This window comes from Xiphophorus maculatus, chromosome 14, assembly GCF_002775205.1.
Source record: "Xiphophorus maculatus strain JP 163 A chromosome 14, X_maculatus-5.0-male, whole genome shotgun sequence".
Lineage (NCBI taxonomy): Eukaryota > Metazoa > Chordata > Actinopteri > Cyprinodontiformes > Poeciliidae > Xiphophorus > Xiphophorus maculatus.
This window is the reverse complement of record NC_036456.1, coordinates 248,288-268,620: the sequence shown is the minus strand read 5'-3', so window position 1 is coordinate 268,620 and position 20,333 is coordinate 248,288. Positions and strand designations below refer to the sequence as shown.

The window sequence follows — 20,333 nt, the reverse complement described above, 5'->3', positions numbered from 1 at the left end:
TCACTAGAGGACCTGCACAGTGACCGCTGTCTAAGAAAAGCACAACACATCACAAAGGACACTTCTCACCCCGGACATTCTCTGTTCACACTGCTGCCTTCAGGCAGAAGATACAGAGCAACCAGAACAAGAACCAACCGTCTCAGAGACAGTTTCTACCCGATAGCAATAACAAAACTAAATACAATCAAAAACAACCATTAATCATCATGAATGATGTATGTGAGAATGTGGCTGTTCTTATTTAGTGGGTTTTTTTTTTTTTCCAGTTTGTTGATTCTTGCGTTGTGTGTGAATTGTGAGACAGTTATTTTTTGTTTTTAAGCATATGCACTGACTGATGGCACCTTTTGAATTTCGTTGTCCTTGTGACAATGACAATAAAGATTTATCTTATCTTATCTTATACTAACAAAGTCATTAATATTACCACAAGTAAAGTGTAACACACTGGACTATTTATAACTCCATCATAGTTATAGAACAAGCCCTTTGTACATTGGAATAAAACAAAGGATAACTTGTACTTCTTCAATCAAAGGGTTCAACTTTTGGTCAGCATATTGTAGCTCCGAAATACTGATAAAAAAAACTAAAACAGAATTACTTATTCTTTAACTTAAGAAAAACCTTTCTTGGGGGCGCTGTGGAACCGCGAGCCAAGATGGCAGTTTAGAGTGGATGCTCCGTGTGGCCTGCATCAAAACTTAGAAAAAACCCAGGATTAGAAACATAAACTGGATCCGAAAATGTCAAAATCGAAAGCTTTCAAGGACTGTGATATTTTTACATGAAAACGCGGTTCCCAAAAACCAGCTAAAGCTGATATTTCGGTAACAGATCAAAACAAAGAGGGGACTGCTAGCACTGACAGCATGTGTGACCTTAGCACGGTGCTAGCTGAACTTCGGTCGTTGCATTCAGAGTTCGGTGAATTTGGAAGCAAACTGGACAGCATAGGTAACCGTATGGGTGAAATGACAAAGTCCATCGCCTCTTTGGAGAAAAACATAGCGGAGGTGAAGCAAAATGTTGCCGCTAATGCGGCTGCAGGAAGCTGAAAACAGATTCATGTTGGCGAAGGAACTTTTAGAAACTAGTACGGCTAATCTTACTAAAGCAATGAAGCAAATATCCTACTTGGAAGCTAAGACTGATGACCTGGAGAATCAAGGCCGAAGGAAGAACCTACACCTTTTTGGCCTCTGGGAGAGCGCTGAGCAACAGCCGATAGATCCTTCACCATTGAGAGGGCCCACCGCACCCTGGCACCTCCAAAACCGAACAAACACAGAGCAGTCCTCATCCGTTTCCTGATTTTCCAGGATTGGGAATTTGTTTTCCGCTCTACAAAACAATGCAACATTGAATACGACGGAAATAAACTTTTTTTCATTCAGTATCTTCCAGCAGAGACCATCCTACAGCGAGCCAACTTTGACAACATCAGGAAAGCGTTCACTGAAAAAGGAATGTTGATCTGACATCCGAGAAGAGATACAAGTGGTGGACTGGGAAACTGCATGCTTAAAAGCCCAAAAGCAGTCAATTAATACAAGGATGAAACTCCTTCAATACAAGTGGTTGATGAGAATTTACATAACTCCAGTCAAACTGAATTGCTGGGCACCTAACATCCCAGATAGCTGCAGTAAGTGTTGGGTTGGAAAAGGTACTCTTTTTCACTGTGTACGGGAGTGTCCAAACTTACAGCAATATTGGAACTCAGTTATCCAAACTTTGTCAAAGATTGTTGCAGTGAATGTACCTGCTGAGGGTAAAATGTGTGTTTTAAGTATTTATCCAGAGAACTGTGTTTTTAGTACAAGACAGTTAAAATTGATTGACTTTGGACTCCTGCAGGCCAGGAGATTAATATCGCTACATTGGAAAACAAATGGACATACCGTCAAACCACATGTGGGTAAAGGAGATGACATCATGTATGGCTCTGGAGCTACTCACTTATATTGTCAGAGTAAAGGGAGCGAAATTTAAAGACACATGATCACCGCTGACCGAGTTTCTGAAACACTACAAATGAAATTAAGAGAGCAGTGCAGATTGCTGAGTCTTTTTGTGTTTTTTTATTATTTCTTTGTTTTTGTTTTCTGTTACATGTACTGTTGACTTGTTTTTTATTGTTGTTTCTTTATGGATTTTAACCCAACGTTTCTTCTTAACACCGTCAATCTCTATTCCCCAGGGTGAAAGGTTTATCGGATCCTTCACTCTTTTAGATTTAATAATTTGGAATTTGTAAAATTAATTTGTTAGCCTGAGTGAGTATCCCACCTGATAACAATGGTTTTGAGTTCGTTGATCCCAGCGCTGGAGCCGTGGAGCCGAACCAACAGCCCTTTTCTCTTAAATCGAGGTTTGAGGCTGGAATTTAGTCCAGGTTGGCCAAACGCTGTTCGTCGACGTCCTCGGATGTCCAGTCGAGGGATCCGGGTCATGGCACCAAACTGTCGTGGAAAAAAAACTATTTCCAAGCACTGTTCAGGTGAAATCACTCAGTCAGATTTATTCATATATTGTGCACAATACAGAGAGCTTGTAGGACAATCAGTAATGAAGCAAGTCTGGATGAAAAGCTCAGCCAGGCTGAGAAACACATGAGTTTTATACAAAGGGATCCTAAGCATGGGAATCAGACTGGTTCCCATGCAGTTTTGAAAAACAACGTCCAACCTTGTACATGTAACCAAAATAGTTTAACTTGGTGGGAATATACTGGAACTTAGAATAAACATATAGCAATACAACTAGCAGGTGTGACCTTACTTTAATTTTTCCACTACACACTCTGACAACAGGGAGATATTCTTCTTGTCTTCATTTCCTAGGAGCAGCTCTTTGAAAGTGTCTGGAAATGCTCAGAAATTGTAGCTGTTCTTGAAATGGTTGTGATCAGTGTTAATCATGGTGAAAGCTTTTTCATGAATTCAAACTTGGTGAATCTCTCCTGGACATTCTCATAGTGGGTGATGACTCAATCCACTGAGGTCACTTAAAAAAAGGAACAAAAATAAATAAATAAATAAAAAATGTAATGTGATCTTAATTCAGCATTTATTTAAATACCATTCCAAGAATGCCCCTTGCTGCACACTGTCAGAATGGTAGAGTGGCAGACAAATGTGTAGTTAACTTGACTGGTTGTTATAAAGTGCAATACAATTATTTCTTAATAATGACGAGAGCTGAACAAAAGTATTCTGATCAAATATTTGTTCGGCAGAAGTTCATACAGCCTGTTGTTATTCAGAATGCATCATTTCTTGTATAGTTTTAGGCACGTGTGTATCTTTTCACTTAATGAGCTTTCAAAATTATTTCCAACCAGATACTCTGGCTTATGGATGTTTGCAAGAAGTTTATTAATAAATAAATAGATTAAACACCAGTTTTACATTTGACAACAATATTTGTCTAAAACATAGTTTATTAACTCACAGTTGGTGTATGTTGATTCCCACTTCCCTGTTCCGTCGTACCCTCCTTCACCTGGAAAAACAGTAACACATAAATGACTTACCTAATTTTCTTGGGAAATATTTCATCTGCTTCTTCCTCTTTGGTCAAACAGGGATTTCTTTCTCTCGTGGCTGGTCCTCATTAGCACCGTCCACACCCCTAGCACATCTTCATTAGCATTCTTTCTTCCACCCCCACCATGTCCTTAGGCTAAAATGGGTCTTCATGTGGCTAAAGTCAGCAAAGCAAAGAACACAAGCACTATGTCACATCAGCCAAGTTGCTAAATAAATATAACTTTGACTAACATAGTAGCTTTTAATTTGCTCGATTAAAATTGGAGGGAAAAAATCTATTTGCCTGCGTTTAAAATACATTGAAAGTTAAAGGTTAACCTTACAGTAATGAAGTTTAATAACTTTAACTAACATTAACTTACAGCAAGGTAGCATTAGCTTGAATTGCTCTTAGTAAACATTACAAACAAAGAAAAACATAGTCAATGTTTTTTTTCGCAAAGAAAATGTAAAGTTAAGACACATACCTCATATATATTAGGTAACACGCTTCTTTTCAAACAGGAGGTCTGGCTGTTATAACCTGTGTTAGGGAGGCCAACAAGATGGAAGACTTATTCTTCACCAACACACTGCACCCCTGTTAAATTTTTGATTTGAGTGGTTCGACGTTCTACTGATTGAATCCAATCAGTTGTAGCACACCACAGAGGCAGGATGATCGGTATCGCAAGCGAGTTGACAATCTTAGAAATCAGAAGGTTCTAATATTGTCGAAAGGGGAAAATCGGGGCAAAAAATTTAAAATTGTGCCATGTGAACTAGGCTTTAGCGCAAGGGTGGGCAACTCCAGGCCTCGAGGACCGGTCTCCTGCAACTTTTAGGTGTGTCTCTACTTCAACACACCTGAGTCAAATAATGAGGTCATTAGCAGGACTCTGGAGAACTTGACTGCACTTAGAAGGTGAGTCATTTATTTGATTGAAGTGTGTTGGATCTTAAGAGTTGCAGGACACCGGCCCTTGAGGGCCAGGATTGCCCAGCCCTGCTTTAGCGGGCACACCAACATGCAAAAACCTTGTCTGACAGTTCATCACCCCACCACCCCCGGGCCGTTGTCAAGCCTTAACCGGTCCAAGGTGATAAAAAGGTGGGGGACCGCTCTTCTAGATGCTATAGCATAAACTTTAAAATATTTTTTTCTTTCAAACTAAGGTCTATCTTGTCCTTGGAAATGGTTCCAAGGACAAGTTTTTTGTCCTTGGAAAAAGAAAAAATTCAATCTGAAGGAAAACCAGGAGTGAGTGTTTGAATGTTTGCTTGTTCCTATAGGGCATTAAGGCCGTTCTAGCAGAGAGCTATGAAAGGATCCACCGCAGTAACCTGGTTGGAATGGGGGTGATCCCTCTGGAGTATCTGCCTGGAGACACAGCTGCCAGCCTGGGGCTGAGTGGCCGAGAGCGCTACTCCATCATCATCCCCCAGCAGCTCACCCCCCGCATGACTGTGGATGTGGAGGTAAGCACCGGACACTGCTTTCCTGCTGACACCTGATTGGCTCTGAACGTGGCACCTGTTTGTTTGGCTCTACTGCTTTCACAGCTGGACACAGGGATGACGTTCAAAGTGCGCATGAGATTCGACACCGACGTGGAGCTGACTTACTTCCACCATGGAGGAATTCTCAACTATATGATCCGCAAGATGTCACAATACTGATCTGTTGGAAGACTCTCAGCTGTAAGCTCACCTGGAGAATAATTCTGTCTAAAGGTGCTCTGATCAGTAGGCCAGAGTTGAAGTTAGCTAATATTCCTTTGCTTGGTTCTGAACGGTGAGCAGCAAGCAAAGTACTGAAAAATCCATTCTTATTTTTATTGTAATTTCTAGTCTTTTAAATGCACCAATATTAAAAATATCCATCATTTTAAAAATATAAATGCACCAACTCATAATGTGAACTTTGTTTAGAGTATAAATTGGAGGAAGCATTGCAAGCATAAATATGCTGCGCAATATATCGGCACTAACATCCGTATCGGCCAACACTAGTCATTTTTTAATATATGGATATCTTGTTGCTGTTTGCTTCAGGAGAGTTGGAGGGCTGAGGTGGGGTTTGGTCTTGTGACACTGATAGTGATGCAGCAAAGGATTAGTAGTAGTGAGTAGAGAAGTTAGTGGTGTGGTTGAGGGTTTTTTTTAAAGGTTTCAAAAGGCAAGTAAAATGTATATAATATATATATTTAGAGGTGTCCCAATAGAACTCTTTCACAATATCACAGCTTTTTGGCCAATACAAATATTGACCCTATACAATATCAACACGAACTATGCATAATTTTATTACTCGTTTTGTGGTGTGGAATGTCAAGTGAAAGCACAAAGATGTGTGGAGCAGCTCCTTCTCTTAAAGGAACATGACCCAAACTGTGATTACCCAAGAACTATTGTCTGTCTCTATTGAGCCTTTTTCATGGTGGTTTTTTGGGACCAAGCTAAGCACTGTAGAAAGGTATTGGATGGATGTAAGGTGAGCAGGTTAGGTGCTATGCTGATGCTAACAGAAGGATGGAATGTGATTAACACTGTTGATCCCAGAACTCCCTGTCAGACATTCCTCTTCGTCAGTAATTGCCTTACTCTCTCACTGATGCTTTGCTCTTGTGCCTCTGTGAAACTGTTTCTATGGTTACATCATTGTACTTCAATGTAAGGACTCCAGATAAAAGTAAAACCTAAAGTGACTTATTTGGGGCAGTTTTATTGTCGTTTGTTCCTTCTATATCTTCAGGGTCACTTTTCCATACATCAAATAATAAGAAATGACAAGATAATGTGGGGACGTTTTCCAGGCAGAATAATCCCTAAAAGCTCCAGAAATAGCCTCCCTGCTGGTGGCATGTCATTCCCACTGACTGGGATGTTCTCACTAGAACAGAACCAGAAAGCTGCTGTTGCTGCTCTGCTGAAGAAAGAAGGAAGAGTTTTATCTCTGATGCTCCTTCCTGTTACCCAGAAAATCTGAATGGAGCTTCCAGGTCACATCATGTACAAACATGGATGACTTCAAACTAACATAAGATTTGTTCTGATGCATCAGCACTTGATGAAAAGTTTTTGGGAGCCATATTTAGCGTCAACAACTGCACTTAGAATCCTTTGATAATAAACAATAGTTTGTTGGTTTAGCGGAAACATTTGGTTCTCTAGATAAGAGGTTCCCAAAGTGCAAGTCCGGAACCCCAAGGGGATTGCAAGACACCGAGGGGCGGGGGTTGTAAAATGGATTTCAGAATCATAGTGATGCGACTCCTTCGGAGTATGTAGCACCAAAAGGGGCTAAATTAAATTAAATAAATAAATGTAACATTATTTATGCATTATGAATTAATACAGTAATATACTTTTCAATCATTTTATAAGACATTCATTTAAAAATATGTATTTGATCTCTATTTTTAAATAGCGAAAAATAATTATAAGTATTTTTAGTGGGCCACCCTGCCAGTCATGACCTTTAGTTAAAAATGTTTCTGTAACCAGTGACCTGGTTTAGAATTTATCTGATCTGATGTTTGGACATGACTGAATGTTCCAGCAGGACGATGATCTCAGACGCATCAAAACAAAGCAAAGACTTTTATTGACTGCTGCTTTTTTAACAGCAGTCAATTTGCCACTGCATTTTTTATATTAACTTTATTGTAATAAACTATTGTTAACTTCATCCGGCTTGTTTTTAAAGCATTGCTCACTCCTGCAATTACTGTTGGGTCTCATTCCTAGTTTAACTAGGTGAAGTTGCTGATATTCCGATTTTCCGTTTATTTATATTAATACCACCACTAAGTGGCCACATAAGCACCTGCGGCTCTAAACCGAACAAATAAAAAGTGATGAAAATACGGCTTAAAGTGTTGTTCATAAGTGGTACAGTTGTGTTCAAAATAACAGCAGTCCCACATCTCTAGAAAGATAAATCATTGTTTTTGTTTTAATTTCAACTTCTACACTGCAAGTAAGTTTCTAGGAGGTTTAGTAAAGGTATAGAAAACCAACAGACTCAACAGGCATTATATGGATGCTGCTAATTCTGTGAAGAAGAGCGTTCTTTGATCAAAAAATTAATAAAAGATGGGAAAACCCATAATGTTCAGCTAAAAAGGCATCAAATGCTTTAAAATGGCAGCCAAAACCAGAAAGTTGAGGAAGAAAAATAAAAATAACTATTCGAATGGGTCGCAGAATAACCAAAATGGCAAAGGCTCTGACAATGATCAGCTCCAGGAGGATCAAAAAAGATGCAACAATCAGACGATGTCTATGTGAAACCAAGCTACCAGCAAGAAGTCCCGACATCGTCCCATTGTTAAAAAACAAAAAGCAACTACAATTTGCCAAAGAACATATTGACTCGCCTAAAAAGAAATGGCATAATATTTTGTGGACTGATGAAAGTAAAATTGTTCTTTTTGGTTCTAAGGGCCACCGACAGTTTGTCAAATATCCTGCAAACTCTGAATTTAAGCCACAGTACACAGTGAAGATGATAAAGCATGGTGGTTCAAGCATCATGATATGGAGATGTTTCTCATACTATGGTGTTGGTCCTATTTATTGCATACTATGGATCATGGATCAGTTTGAGTACACCAGAATACTGGAAGAAGTCATGTTGCAGTATACTGAAGAGGAAATGCCCTTGAAATCAGTGTTTCAACAATACAATAACCCATGGTTTTGCAACTAAATACTAGTTTATGATTCTCAGGAAAGATGAATCTTTCAGCATTTCTTAGATTATATAGTTTGTTTTTGAGATTGTAAAGAAAGATGTCAACACTGCTATATTTTAACATTGTAATTCTGTAAAATATTGTAATATTCAATTACATTTTCCACTTTTTTGCTTTGAAATAGAATGTGCAGTGTCCCCAATACAATTGTGTTCATTAAAATACAATTTATGTGAAGAATTTTGAGGTTTACTCATCTTTTTAAACACTGCTATTATAAACCTTTGTTTATAATGGCTTATTGGAGTCCTGACTTCTCCCACTACGTTGACTGGAATCCTGAGATGGACGAGAGGCTTATTACAGAGAGCTGGTGGATTGCTTTGTGTCATGGTGTAGAAACAATGATCTCATCTTCAATGTAAACAAACAAAGGAGATGATTGTAGATTCCAGAAGAAACAGCATTTGATCAAACCCTATTTCCATCATTGGAGAAGAAGTGGAGGTGGTTGAGGTATATAAATACATTGGTGTTCATCTGGACAACAAACTGGATTTGTAATCCAACTGTTGTCAGTGGGATCAAGGTGTCCAAGTTCACTACATAAAGCCTCTTATCCAGGCTTTAAGTAGGTAAAATAAAGAACTGCCAGTACTTCCTTTAATGTCATACAGTCATGGTACAGAAGCACCAATATCTGTAATTTTATTTTATAAAGAAATTGAAATAGTAATGCAGACATGTTTATTAACTTAACATATTATGGGGTTAACGTGGACATTGAAACATAAGATTAAAAAAATAAAAATATAATTAAACTCACAAATTAAATTTTACTCACCCTGTGAATGATTAATACTGCAGCAACGTATGATGCAAGAATGTATGCATAAGCATAAAAGCCACATCCTTTGCCTACCTTGTGTGTGCAGACAAAAGAACAAATGCCACTGAAAAAAGAGGCTTCAGATTAGGCCAATTTTTAACACTTGTTCATTAGCCTAATTGAGTATCAAGACCACACAGCAGGTCTTGATACTCAATTCCAATTTTCTGAAATTAGATTTTTTGCCTGGTCATTCATACTACTGAATGATGCAACTGCAACCACACAGAACCATTCTTTCCATGAGAACAGTTTATGACCTCTAAGCAACCTACATGTGCAGAAGAAGATTGTGGACTTCACTTTTGGAAGTAATAATGGATGGAGCTGTCAGTAGACCAACTTTAAAGTTTAATCAGCAATGGGAGTCGACAGCATTGTCACAAAATCAAAACAAGATGAAAGAAGCTGATAAAAAGAAAGCCCAGTTAACAGCAACAGCTTTCAGTGGAGCATTGATGGCAGCTTCTGTAGAGAAGTCTGTTTAGACGTGGAGTTGGAGCAGGAGTGGTGAGGTTGGATGGGATGTGATGCTCTTTACTGACACAGACTACTTCTATCAGTTCCATAATTATGATTATAATCCATTGTTTCAGTCTGGATTTACTGTGTCTAGCTTCTAGTGCAGAATGATGACACGTCTCACATCAATGACGTAAAAGTCCGATAAAATGCGACATGCCCGTTTAGACACTTTAAAAACTGTCATATATGTATCCTATCCAAAAAATACAATCCAGTGAATGGAGAATTCAGCTGAAGTGCAGTTAAAAAAGGGAGAGGGTTGCTTGTTTTGGTGAGACTTTATTTGACGAGTTGTGAATAAGACTGTCATGACACTGTCATTAACATGACATAACACCTGAGTAAGTCTTCCTGAATATTTATGACTGTTGTCATAAAGTGTCATTTGGTAAATCATGACACTTTTAATACAAAGTTGACATTATTCAAAATGTCTTTATGATAACTTGACATTAACTAAGAATCATGATCTGACATAAATTTGTTATAAAAATATTACTGATTAAACTTTAGCTTTAATAACATAAAGCTACATAATTTTTAAACTTTATCATTAAACTTTTTGAAAGGTCGGCTCTTTGATATGACCGCAAAGTTAAAACATAAGTTACTGTTGACTGCTTAGAGTGAGCGACTAATTTCACATTTAACATGTTGCCATGGTTTCTGGTGAAAAAAATGAAGCCAAATTCTTGGCTTTCTGCCTGGCTTTGTTGATCTGCATCTTTCTTCCTACTAGTGAGATTTTCAGGTTTGCTTGACATCTAGTCTGATACAGTTTTAAAAAATACAAAAGAACAGGAGACCTAACATTCTCCAGGTGACACTTGTTACTACTTGTAACAATAGACTTTATTTGAGAAAACCTGTGAGAACTTATGTTTTTTCAGAATACTGCATTAAGTTAAGAGTCAAGTTTAAAAGTCACGGGGTTTCTCTGCTTGCACAAGTTCAATCTGAACTGCAAATATAACCTATAGTCAAACTTTTAGAGGTGTGCGTTGAGCATGCAGTGAGAATGAAATATCTTTCTGAACAGAAAATGAAACCACGATTAGTTGAACAATTAGCCTAAATATGTTCTAATATTCCTATTAACAAAAGAATTACTGTTTGTGATACACAAGAAACTTTATTGCTTCCAAAATTTTATATCTTATGTTATATTTTTCACCCCTTGAGGTCGCCATGCTGGGTTGATGCATAGTACTGTAGATTTTGTACTGGAATCTACAGTACTATGAGTTATAATGTATCATAAACAGTAATTTTTTTAGTTAATATAAAAATTAAAACATATTTACGCCAACATGTTGAACTAATCGTGGATCCATTTAATAAACGATAATGCAAAACTGAATCATTAGTGTTTGTTGCTAAGGCGTTGAGGTTGCTGTGGTGTCCCCTGCTGCTTTTTTCAAAGCAGTCTGTGGTGTCAGGTCACCAGTTTATCCAATAACACCAGTGCAGAAGATGAACTGGGTAACCTGTTAGAGACAGTTTTTAAAAAAAAGAAGTGTTTCTTCTCACTGTTCTGCAGTTCCTTATGTTTCTCACTGAATTATGGTTGATTTGACTTTTTCAGTTTAGTCCAGCTGTGTACTTTAGTCCCATTCATCACGTATTCACTAAAAGCATTTGTTCTGCCAGCATCCATATTTATCTCCTAATGACAGCAGCAAAATTTCTTTGGTTGAGGATCTTTGATGTTTGAAGCTCCAGACAGATGGAAAAAGCCAGTGTGAGGGGAGGGGTGGAGGTTGCCATAAAAAGCAAGCTGCATGTGATCCACACATGCATGACTCTGCCCAAGGTTCAGCACACCTACAGGACATATCCAGAAATAAATAATCCACCAGACTGAGGGCAGAGAAGGAAGGACTGCTCTTGCAAATCCACACAAAATATCTACTTTCATGTGGACATTTGAATTATTCAAAGCAATGTACCTACTACTTTGAAAGCAGTGTGTGGTGTCAGGTCACCATTAGCAGCAGTGCAGAAAAGGGAAGCACCACAGACTGCTTCCCTTTTCTGTTCAGTGCATTCGGCTGCTGCTCTGCAAAACAACATAAAGCTTGTAAAGGGTTCTGTGAAGCTACTGACAATCCTGTAGTTTTCTTATCACTCAGTTTTGACAGGAAGACGTTATACAATCAAGTTCTTCTTAGGAAAATAAGTACAGTAGATCCTGGTAGGAGTATGAGTCCGCCTCACAACTGGTTTGGTGAGTCTGTCTGGATCTATTTCAAACACCTATAAAGCAACAGGAGTAAACCATCTCTAGTGTTTCTGCACAGTATTGGATTGAAAAAAATCCAATAGTGTACTGCAGAAGTCAGATGTTCCTGAACAGCACAAAACTGTTAATGTCCACTAACCATGCTGGATATCAACATTTTCAGTTTGAGTTGATGTAGACTGCTGAAGTCAGCTTGAACCTGTCATATTACTGAGTGTTAAAGAAGTGGACGACAATCACTTTCTTTTAATGAAGAAACACCTCCCCCCAGAGCTACTATTGCTGTCTGAAGAAATGCATCGCTCCATCAGAAACAACCAGTTAGAGCACAGGTGTCAAACTCCAGTCCTGGAGGGCCACTGTCCTGCAACTTTTAGATGTGCCTCTGTTGCACCACCTGAATGGAATAATTAGGTCATTAAGGCTCTGGAGAACTGATCTACACAAGGAGGAGGTAATTAAGCCATTTCATTCCAGTGTTTTGTACCTGTAGCACATCTAAAAACTGCAGGACACCGACCCTTAAGGACTGGAGTTTGACAACCCTGAGTTAGAGCCAGGAGGAGGGCCTTAGGGTTGTCAATGACTCTCATATACTCGCTGCTCAGTGTGATAGGAGCAAAGAAACAACTTCAAGTTACAGGAAAACTGGTTATCTGCTGTTATTGGTGGTCATGCTAACTTGCCAAAGCATTCATGGCAGACTTTGGTGTGGTGAACCTGCTGTAGTGTAGTAGAGAGAGGAGGCTGTGATCGGCACATACACGAGGGTGACTGACAGCGCTCAGACCCTCCTACAGGCTCTAATTGGTTGTTTCTGATGGAACTGTAGATTTCTGTAGGTAGAACTAAATGGTAGCTATTAGTGGTGGGTCTCCCACAAAAACAGCATTTGGCTGCATTTTAAAGACATATTATTATTATGATTCTGCTTGGCAGATTTGTCTGCAATGTTTTGTTTATGTGGGGTTTTTTTGTTAAATAAAAATTAAGTTTGATGAACATATACAAACGTGAGAATGCCTGCTTCCATAACAGAACAAACATGGCAAATGTGAAAAGCATACAGTTTCTTACAAAATCATTAAATACAAAAGGATTTATTAACATACTAAGTTTTCATATTTACTTAGTATGTCAAGTAAATAACATACTAAATAAGTCTTATTAGCTAAAATATGAGACTGCTGATGATAATAAATTAAGAGCCACTTTGTAGCAGAAAGAGCCAACTCTTCTTTGGGAGCCAGTTCTCTGAAAAGGGCCAAACTTCCCATCACTAATAGCTATGGAGACCCTGCATAAAAAGGGTCAGACATAAAAAAATACTGTTTGCCATCAATGGTACAAGCACAAGAAAAATAAAATAAATAAACAACAATGGTTATTTGTATGATTTATTCAAAACAACTTAAATGATAAGTAATAGTACTATTTAATGAAACACATAACACGATTTTTACAGCAGCAACACTGTGCTGCTGTATTGCAGCAATATGTATTGCTTTATGTCCTTCTCAAGTAGTTCATAATTAAAAGCATGTCTAAATAATGCATGTGAATCCCTCTTGAGTCAACCCTGAGTACATCACTAAGTAAAATAAAGTAGTCTGATGCTAACATTCACATACTGCTTAAACATTAATGGATTCAGTGAAGAGAAACAAAGTATCCTTTCTCTCAGTCACACAATGATTGACACAGATGTTGTTTTGAGGTAGAAACATCGCTTCACCATCAGCTATAGACCTGATGAATCCCTATGACTATCTGTTATAGTCATAGGGAAAGTAGAGCTAACCTGATATGTGTCGGCGTAATACAGTACCGCTGGCTTGTTTTCTAACACCTCGTTTCCCCGAGTTCAATAACTCCAGATGTTTTGACTCTTCCTGAATGAATTGAAACATTAGAATAGTATTGTAAACGGTGTCTGTTTAGCTAGCACTTTTGTGCTCTTAGTAGAATCCTTTACAGGAGTTTGAATTTTCCAGACCACAAAGTCAAATTATGTTCTGACAATGGACTGTCATCAATCCACTGTAGAAAGGATAACTGACAGTGGAGCTTTCAATCCTTTCTACACTAGGCGTGTTTCCATCAATGTTTTTTTATGCGTATTTTGAAGTATTGAATAAGAACAGGTTGATGGAAACAACAAAATTCAAAATAGTGGCTTTTGCCTTTTCTGAAAAGAGTAGATGCACAAAAGTGCAGATTGAAATACATTTGCCGAATAAGTTCTGGTGGTGAACTTTCACATCCACTAGTAGGTCTGTGCCTTATGTCTGTGCAAAGCTCTGAAATTTTCCAAATCTCCAGCTCAGAGAGGGGACCTAGAGTAGCTGGTGAGAGTCACTCCAAGCGAGGGGACTGGTGGATCGCTCCCATCCACTGGTGAGTCAATGACTCTAGTGAGATCCACTTCATCAAGGTAAGTGAGAAATTTCTAACTTCAAACCTTCATATCGGAGGGGAGGACTCTCCATTTTTTTGACATGTATAGTCCATGCCAGTTTGCAACCACTAGATCTTGTTTATTACGTTTACCCAGCAGTAACAACTGATTAAATTAGTCTGGTTGATTCACTTCTAACTACAAGATGGAAACCGAATTCACATTTTACATTGCTTTTTGTTTGTTTTCTTTTGCAACATTTCAAATCTTCGCTTAGAATTTGAAACATAAGTATTGTCAGCTATCATGGTTTCCAACATAAGTGAATAAAATGACTAATAAGCTTGATTATCAATCATATACAAACTTAGCAGCCTGCTGGGAAACACTATGGGAGACACTTTGGGCCATTATTGCCACCTTGTGTTGTTCAAGCAGTGTTACTGCCAGGTTGATATTCTGACTCTTGAGATGTTCAAACAATCCACATGTCTCTTAATACAAGCACAAAAATAAGGTATAAAACCTTTTTTCTCAGCTTTGCAGAAACTTTAAAGTGCTTTATAGCACATTTTTGGAAAACTATCAGCATCCACTTCTTATTTTCTCATGTGCAAGTGATTGTAAGTAAATGTGCAGAATATAATTTCTATATTTAAACAAACATCAATCAACTATATTATAAGATATTATTAATATGATACATTAGTAAGAATTAGCTATAATGTTGCATCTGTGAAGATATAGCAGAAAACACATCTTTAACCATGCAGACAGTTCTGTTGTCAGGTTGTGTTTCATGAGAGAATGGAATGGATCCAATTTTCACTTCCTGTGTTACTGAGTGTTCTTGAATGCATGGCAGGATTACAGGATTGATGGAGAACATTCCAAGCCATCAGATTTTTTCAGATGGCAAAACATAGAATTTATTACACAGAAGCAGACATGCAGTCGAAGAAGACATCAGAAAAAATACAACTTGTTTTCTGTTGTATGTCTATTCTGTAAATAGTCAGTTTTTAAATGTTAATGCAAGGCTTTGTTTTATTCAGAAGAACCCTGGTAGCTGTTAGCTTCCAGAGCTAACTCTACACATTTTATCTTTTCCAGCTTCATCATCAACACAAACTGATGCAGTTTAAAACCAATCCTAAACTGGGCAATAATGCAATAAATTAAAACTGTTTAATGTTTAAAAACCAGATTAACTCAGACAGAACATGACCTTCCAGTAGAGGAACAAGGCCTAACCTGTTTCATTGCAGTCCCATAAAGGTGCCTTCAGTGCGAGCTAAAATGAGGTTAACATTCTATTTTCCTAATATCACAGTCTCAGATCACGCCAGTGTCATTTGCAAACCATGGACTTAAAAATCAACCGAAAAATACGAGTCAGGCTTGTAAAAAACACGTCCACTCATTTTCTCTGAGCTACATTATTAAGACATGAAGACTGATGACATGTGCTGTCTTTTAAATACACTGTTAAAATGACATAAAGTGTGGTTATGTGGAGAGAATATCACTAGTTACTGTTTTACCTGCAGTAGTTAACCTCTTAACTGACTTCAGCTGAGATAAAAACAAAGATTAGCAATTGTGGGGATTCCTACCATTGTAAAACAGCGGCAGAAAATTTCATGCTAATTAATGCTAAATTTGCAATGGAGGTTAATTTACATAGAAATGTAGAATTATTTACAATAAAGGGCATAATAGCCTACAGCCTATAATAGAAAGAAACTTGTTTTGCAAAATGGAATGTAAAGTTGAATGCGATTTAATAGTGTCTTGCAATGGGAAAGTTGTGTGTTTGATTCCAGGTTCCTACTGCCACATATTGATGTGCTTTAACCCCTACCAGTGCTTACCGATCTATACCTATGAATGACTGTGACAGTGATAAGGTAAATGTGTAAAGTGCTTTAAGTCAGGGGTGTCAAACTATAGTCCTCAAGGGTCGGTGTCCTACAACTTTTAGATGTGCCTGTGCTGCACCACACCTGAATAGAATAATAAGGTCATTAGCACTGGAGAACTTATCTTTAAGGAGGTAATTAAGCCATTTCATTCCAGTGTTTTGTACCTGTGGGACATCAAAAAACTGCAGGACATCGGCCCTTGAAGACTGGAGTTTGACACCTGTGCTTTAAGTCAGTATTACTAGATCAATGTCAATTTAACATAAGGAACTGAAATATTTTCACATTTGTTTTTGCACACCAGATTACTGTTTGTCTAGCCAGATAGCCTCCTCACATTCTTTTTTTTTCTGGGAATGTCATTGTTAAAGACTGGAACCTCCACAATGTGTGTTGTAAAAAAAATTATTTGGAACCAACTGTCTAATAAAGAGATGCCTGCAAAATAACGTTGAACCACCATAAAATCTTAACCTCTGCAGAGGTTCTACAGTGGTAGACATCTGTTTTGGTCCAGACCCCAATTTGGTCCAGGCCCAATCTTTTCAATGAAAGCTCAATAAAGAAAACATCTACTGCACCTAACCATTGATAAATTCTCCAGAAAACCTGCCTCAGGAGAAACAATCCCTGTACACCAAACTATCCCTTCACATTTTAGCAAATGAAGGACAACAAATGCAGCCATTTTCAGCAACTAAAGTTTGCTCTACATTCAAAGGCAAGAAAAAGTTCAGAGAGCCTCCAAGTAGAAAACAACCTTAGCTTCATTCTTAATAACCTAAAAGAGTGGTAGATAAGTAAAAGAAAAGAAGATGCCAGGACAAAGATACTGAGTGGTTTCTAAATATGATTAAAGGCTGGATACAAGCAGCAACTGCATCAAATGTACCATGAATGAGTTTCACATCTAAATAAGCTAGATAATAATCTAAATAAGCTATCTACAGGACATCATAACATGCTTATCAAACAATTTTCATCCTTTCAGATTCAAACATGAGCATGGCTTTTTTAAAAGATAGGGTAAGTCTGACTGTCTCCCTGAAAGTGCTTCATAGTAAGACTCATACAAAGTTTCAGCTGTTGAGCTGATGCCCTTAAAACCGTGCAACTTCCTGCTGCAGGGCTAAGAAAGAGGAAATAAGACTTCCTGGAGTAGCTAACCAAGGCCATAAAAGGAAACAACAAAGCAAGACAATGGGTCTCGTTAATTTCAAAGCTGAGGAAAATCAAATACATAGCAGAAAAAAAAAACAAAAAACAGTGCAACAAAAAGTTGGACATGATGAGAACAATTGGGAGAAAAACCCAGAATCTAGAGATTCTGGGTTTTTCTCCCAACATGTAGTTAGAACTACATGTAGAGTTCCTGCAGACTCATAATCAAATATCAACCTCTATTCTCAAGTGTCCAGCCCACTTTTTAGATATTGAATGAGGAAGCTGTTCTCGGGGAAAAAAAGCTGGCAAGGACTTTAAATATCCACTCAACAAGACAGCTTCCATGTAGCGAGCCCAGACATAATCCTGTCATCTCCTCCAATCTCCTACTTCTCCCTATGAAAGTATCATAATGGGCCCAGATGGGCTCAGGATGCATGAGACTTTAAATCACATGGACAATAATGTTTTTTGTGCAGTTCTTATGGCATGGCAGGGGTGCACCAATTGTAGTTTTATAGCCAATCACCAATCTTTAAAATACCTGACCTGTCAATTCTGATTTAGGCCGATTGTCTGAAAATTCACAAAATATAGTGACAAAGCCACTAAGTTGGCAAAGGTAGGGTGACTATTGTTAATTTTGCACAAGTAGAAGTGACTTGTAGAGGGGTCTGTCAGTCACGCCTCTCACTGCAGAGCAAAAGAGGACAATGGTTGATTTTCAGATCTTTGTGGAGTTAGATAAGATAGGTAGTTAAGATAGATTTTTCATGTTAGCAGATCACCGATCTCACCAAAATTAAGAAAATCTGACCCGATTTATTGGTGCACCCTTACCTTTTAGGCATGTGCAAATCATCTTTCACAGTAATAAAGAAAGTTAGTTTGGTTAGTCGACTTTCATTTGTTTCTTTAGCTGGTCCCTTTGAGGGCCGTAGATACAGTTTGCATGCCAGGAGAAACACGCAATGATTGAGACAATGGTAGTCTGGAGTAGGAGCATCACTCCGTAGGTAGAAGCAACGGTTGGTCCAGGTAGGCGGGAAAGCGCAGTAGGGGGTAAGAGGAAATCAGGATTGAGCAGGATGGCTCTCACCTCAGCCTGGATCATGTGAAGTTCGTCGAGGATGGACAAAAATGTGCAGCAGTGAAACCACTGGTGGCTGTGGCCCCAGATGTCGAATCGACCTGGGGCCAGCCTCTCTGGGAACTTGCTGATGTTGAACAAGGCCGACACCAGCAGCCACAGAGAGTGGCGATAGAAGAAGTTGGGCATGGTGGTGGAGGCAGCAAAGGAAGGCGTGGTGGTGGAGTAAGGCGATCTGGTGAGGACACGGTAGAAGACCGGTGTGGAGGAGATTAGGAATGGCAGTAGGAAAACCAGAGTCCGTATGATGTAGCGATGCTCCCTCCACCTCTGACGAGTGTTACAGCAGGATAAAACACATATGATTGCTATAACACATGCACATGGCATGTAGTAGGTCTCAAAGAACAGGTTGAATTCCGGCATGGCATTAGGTGATAAAAACCCTTTATGCTTGTGGTTTAGGTCCAAATAGGAGCCGTTCCTGTCTTCTTTCTCCACTATCCCTGCCCGAGGATGGATGTAGTAGTAGTATGCCAATGATGAGCCAACTGTGTAGGCACTGATTGTGCCATAATCAACAAAGAAGCAAACTTCCCTTACGACCAGAGACATTGAGTTCAGCAGGTGGGCCATGCTGCTGGCCAGGAGCAGAAAAAACACCCCAATAAAGTAGTTCCACATTGGGTAAAAGAACGGGGCGTCGGAATCAGGTGCACCATCCCAACTAAACATCTGTAGAAAGTAGTAAGCAAAAATGAAGATGGGTAGGAAGTGTGTCCAGAAGTTTCCTGTTTCATTGGTAGGCCGGAATGCCGAACACAAGCAGTCCCTCAGGCTGTAGTTTGGGAACCGGTAGCCTGACAGGATGAAGTTTTCTGTAACACGAGGGGGTACGTCCTTGTCACTAAGCAGAGGCAACGGTTGACCACAGTTCAGAAACATGATGAGCTAAGAGTTATTTTTTCCCAGAAAAAAGTAATAAACGTCAAAAACCTTTATGCTATACTGCTTGGCTGTTCTTGGTACTACTGATCACAGTAGTACCAGATATAATCTGTTGGTTATAAACTGATATGGCATCCAAAGCATGCCAAGATTCTCAGTATTTCTCCTTTAGGATCACTGATTCCAGCATCCAGTCCAGGCCTCAAGAGTTCAAAGAAAATTCAAACAGCAGCGCAAGTATTAGACAGAGACAGAATGGCAAGGTGGGGTGTAACGTCCAGCATACACAGTCCTATAGATTGGTTCATTATCTCCCTTTTGGCCTTGCAGTTGACCCCTCAGAACATCAAAGGTCAGAAAAGATCCAGCTTATGTAAAGCTTGTTGCTCTTATCCTGTTGCATAGAACTTCTACTTACGAGGTTTTTTAAAAAAAAATTTTATCAGGTGCTATGCAGTTTTGCAGCAGCTGGTGAAGACAAAGGTTCCTTACTGTCCTTCAAAGTTGAACAGCATGCCAGCAGCCGTCTGATGCAGTTATGTCCCAGAGATCCATCCATAGAGCTCTGCAATATTTAGGTTAAACTGGCCATTAGCTCTAGATACTGCTTCTCCTTCTCATTGGTCCTTGGAATCTACATCCGACTTTTACTTCATTCAACCCACTTGTCTTTGCAGGGCAGGGTGTTGCATAGGGAAATAAACGCATGGTTGCAGAAGATGCAGTGTTCCGGTGAGCAGTCCTCTACGCCGCAGGGAACCTCCTGAAAGAGCCGTTTACACGGAGGAACACGGTGGGTAAAGCCCGGCGGGCAGCTGGCACGCTGACTCCAGCGCAGTGCCTCGTGAGGATGACGGCAGCCGGCATTTTACTGAAGATTTGACAGATACTAGCATCAAGTTTTAAAGGAGCAATG

At 39.0% G+C, this 20,333-nt stretch overlaps 2 protein-coding genes across 4 annotated transcripts in view; one reads left to right on the top strand and one right to left on the bottom strand.

Annotated features, from left to right (window-relative positions):
* The window catches only part of aco1 (aconitase 1), a 73,060-nt gene extending 65,833 nt beyond the window's left edge, over nucleotides 1–7,227 (top strand). For all 3 annotated transcript variants that reach the window (XM_023346287.1, XM_023346289.1, XM_023346288.1), the window contains 2 exons: nucleotides 4,830–5,015; nucleotides 5,100–7,227. In XM_023346287.1, the coding sequence (XP_023202055.1) occupies nucleotides 4,830–5,015; nucleotides 5,100–5,216 (303 nt within the window). In that variant the 3' untranslated portion in view covers nucleotides 5,217–7,227. The remainder of the gene's footprint in view (nucleotides 1–4,829; nucleotides 5,016–5,099) is intronic.
* A 6,048-nt stretch (nucleotides 7,228–13,275) lies between these two features.
* paqr9 (progestin and adipoQ receptor family member 9) lies at nucleotides 13,276–20,304 on the bottom strand. Its single transcript, XM_023346827.1, has one exon. The coding sequence runs from the start codon at nucleotides 19,412–19,414 to the stop codon at nucleotides 18,272–18,274; it is 1,143 nt and encodes a 380-aa protein (XP_023202595.1). The 5' UTR covers nucleotides 19,415–20,304; the 3' UTR covers nucleotides 13,276–18,271.
* Nucleotides 20,305–20,333: the final 29 nt, after the last annotated feature.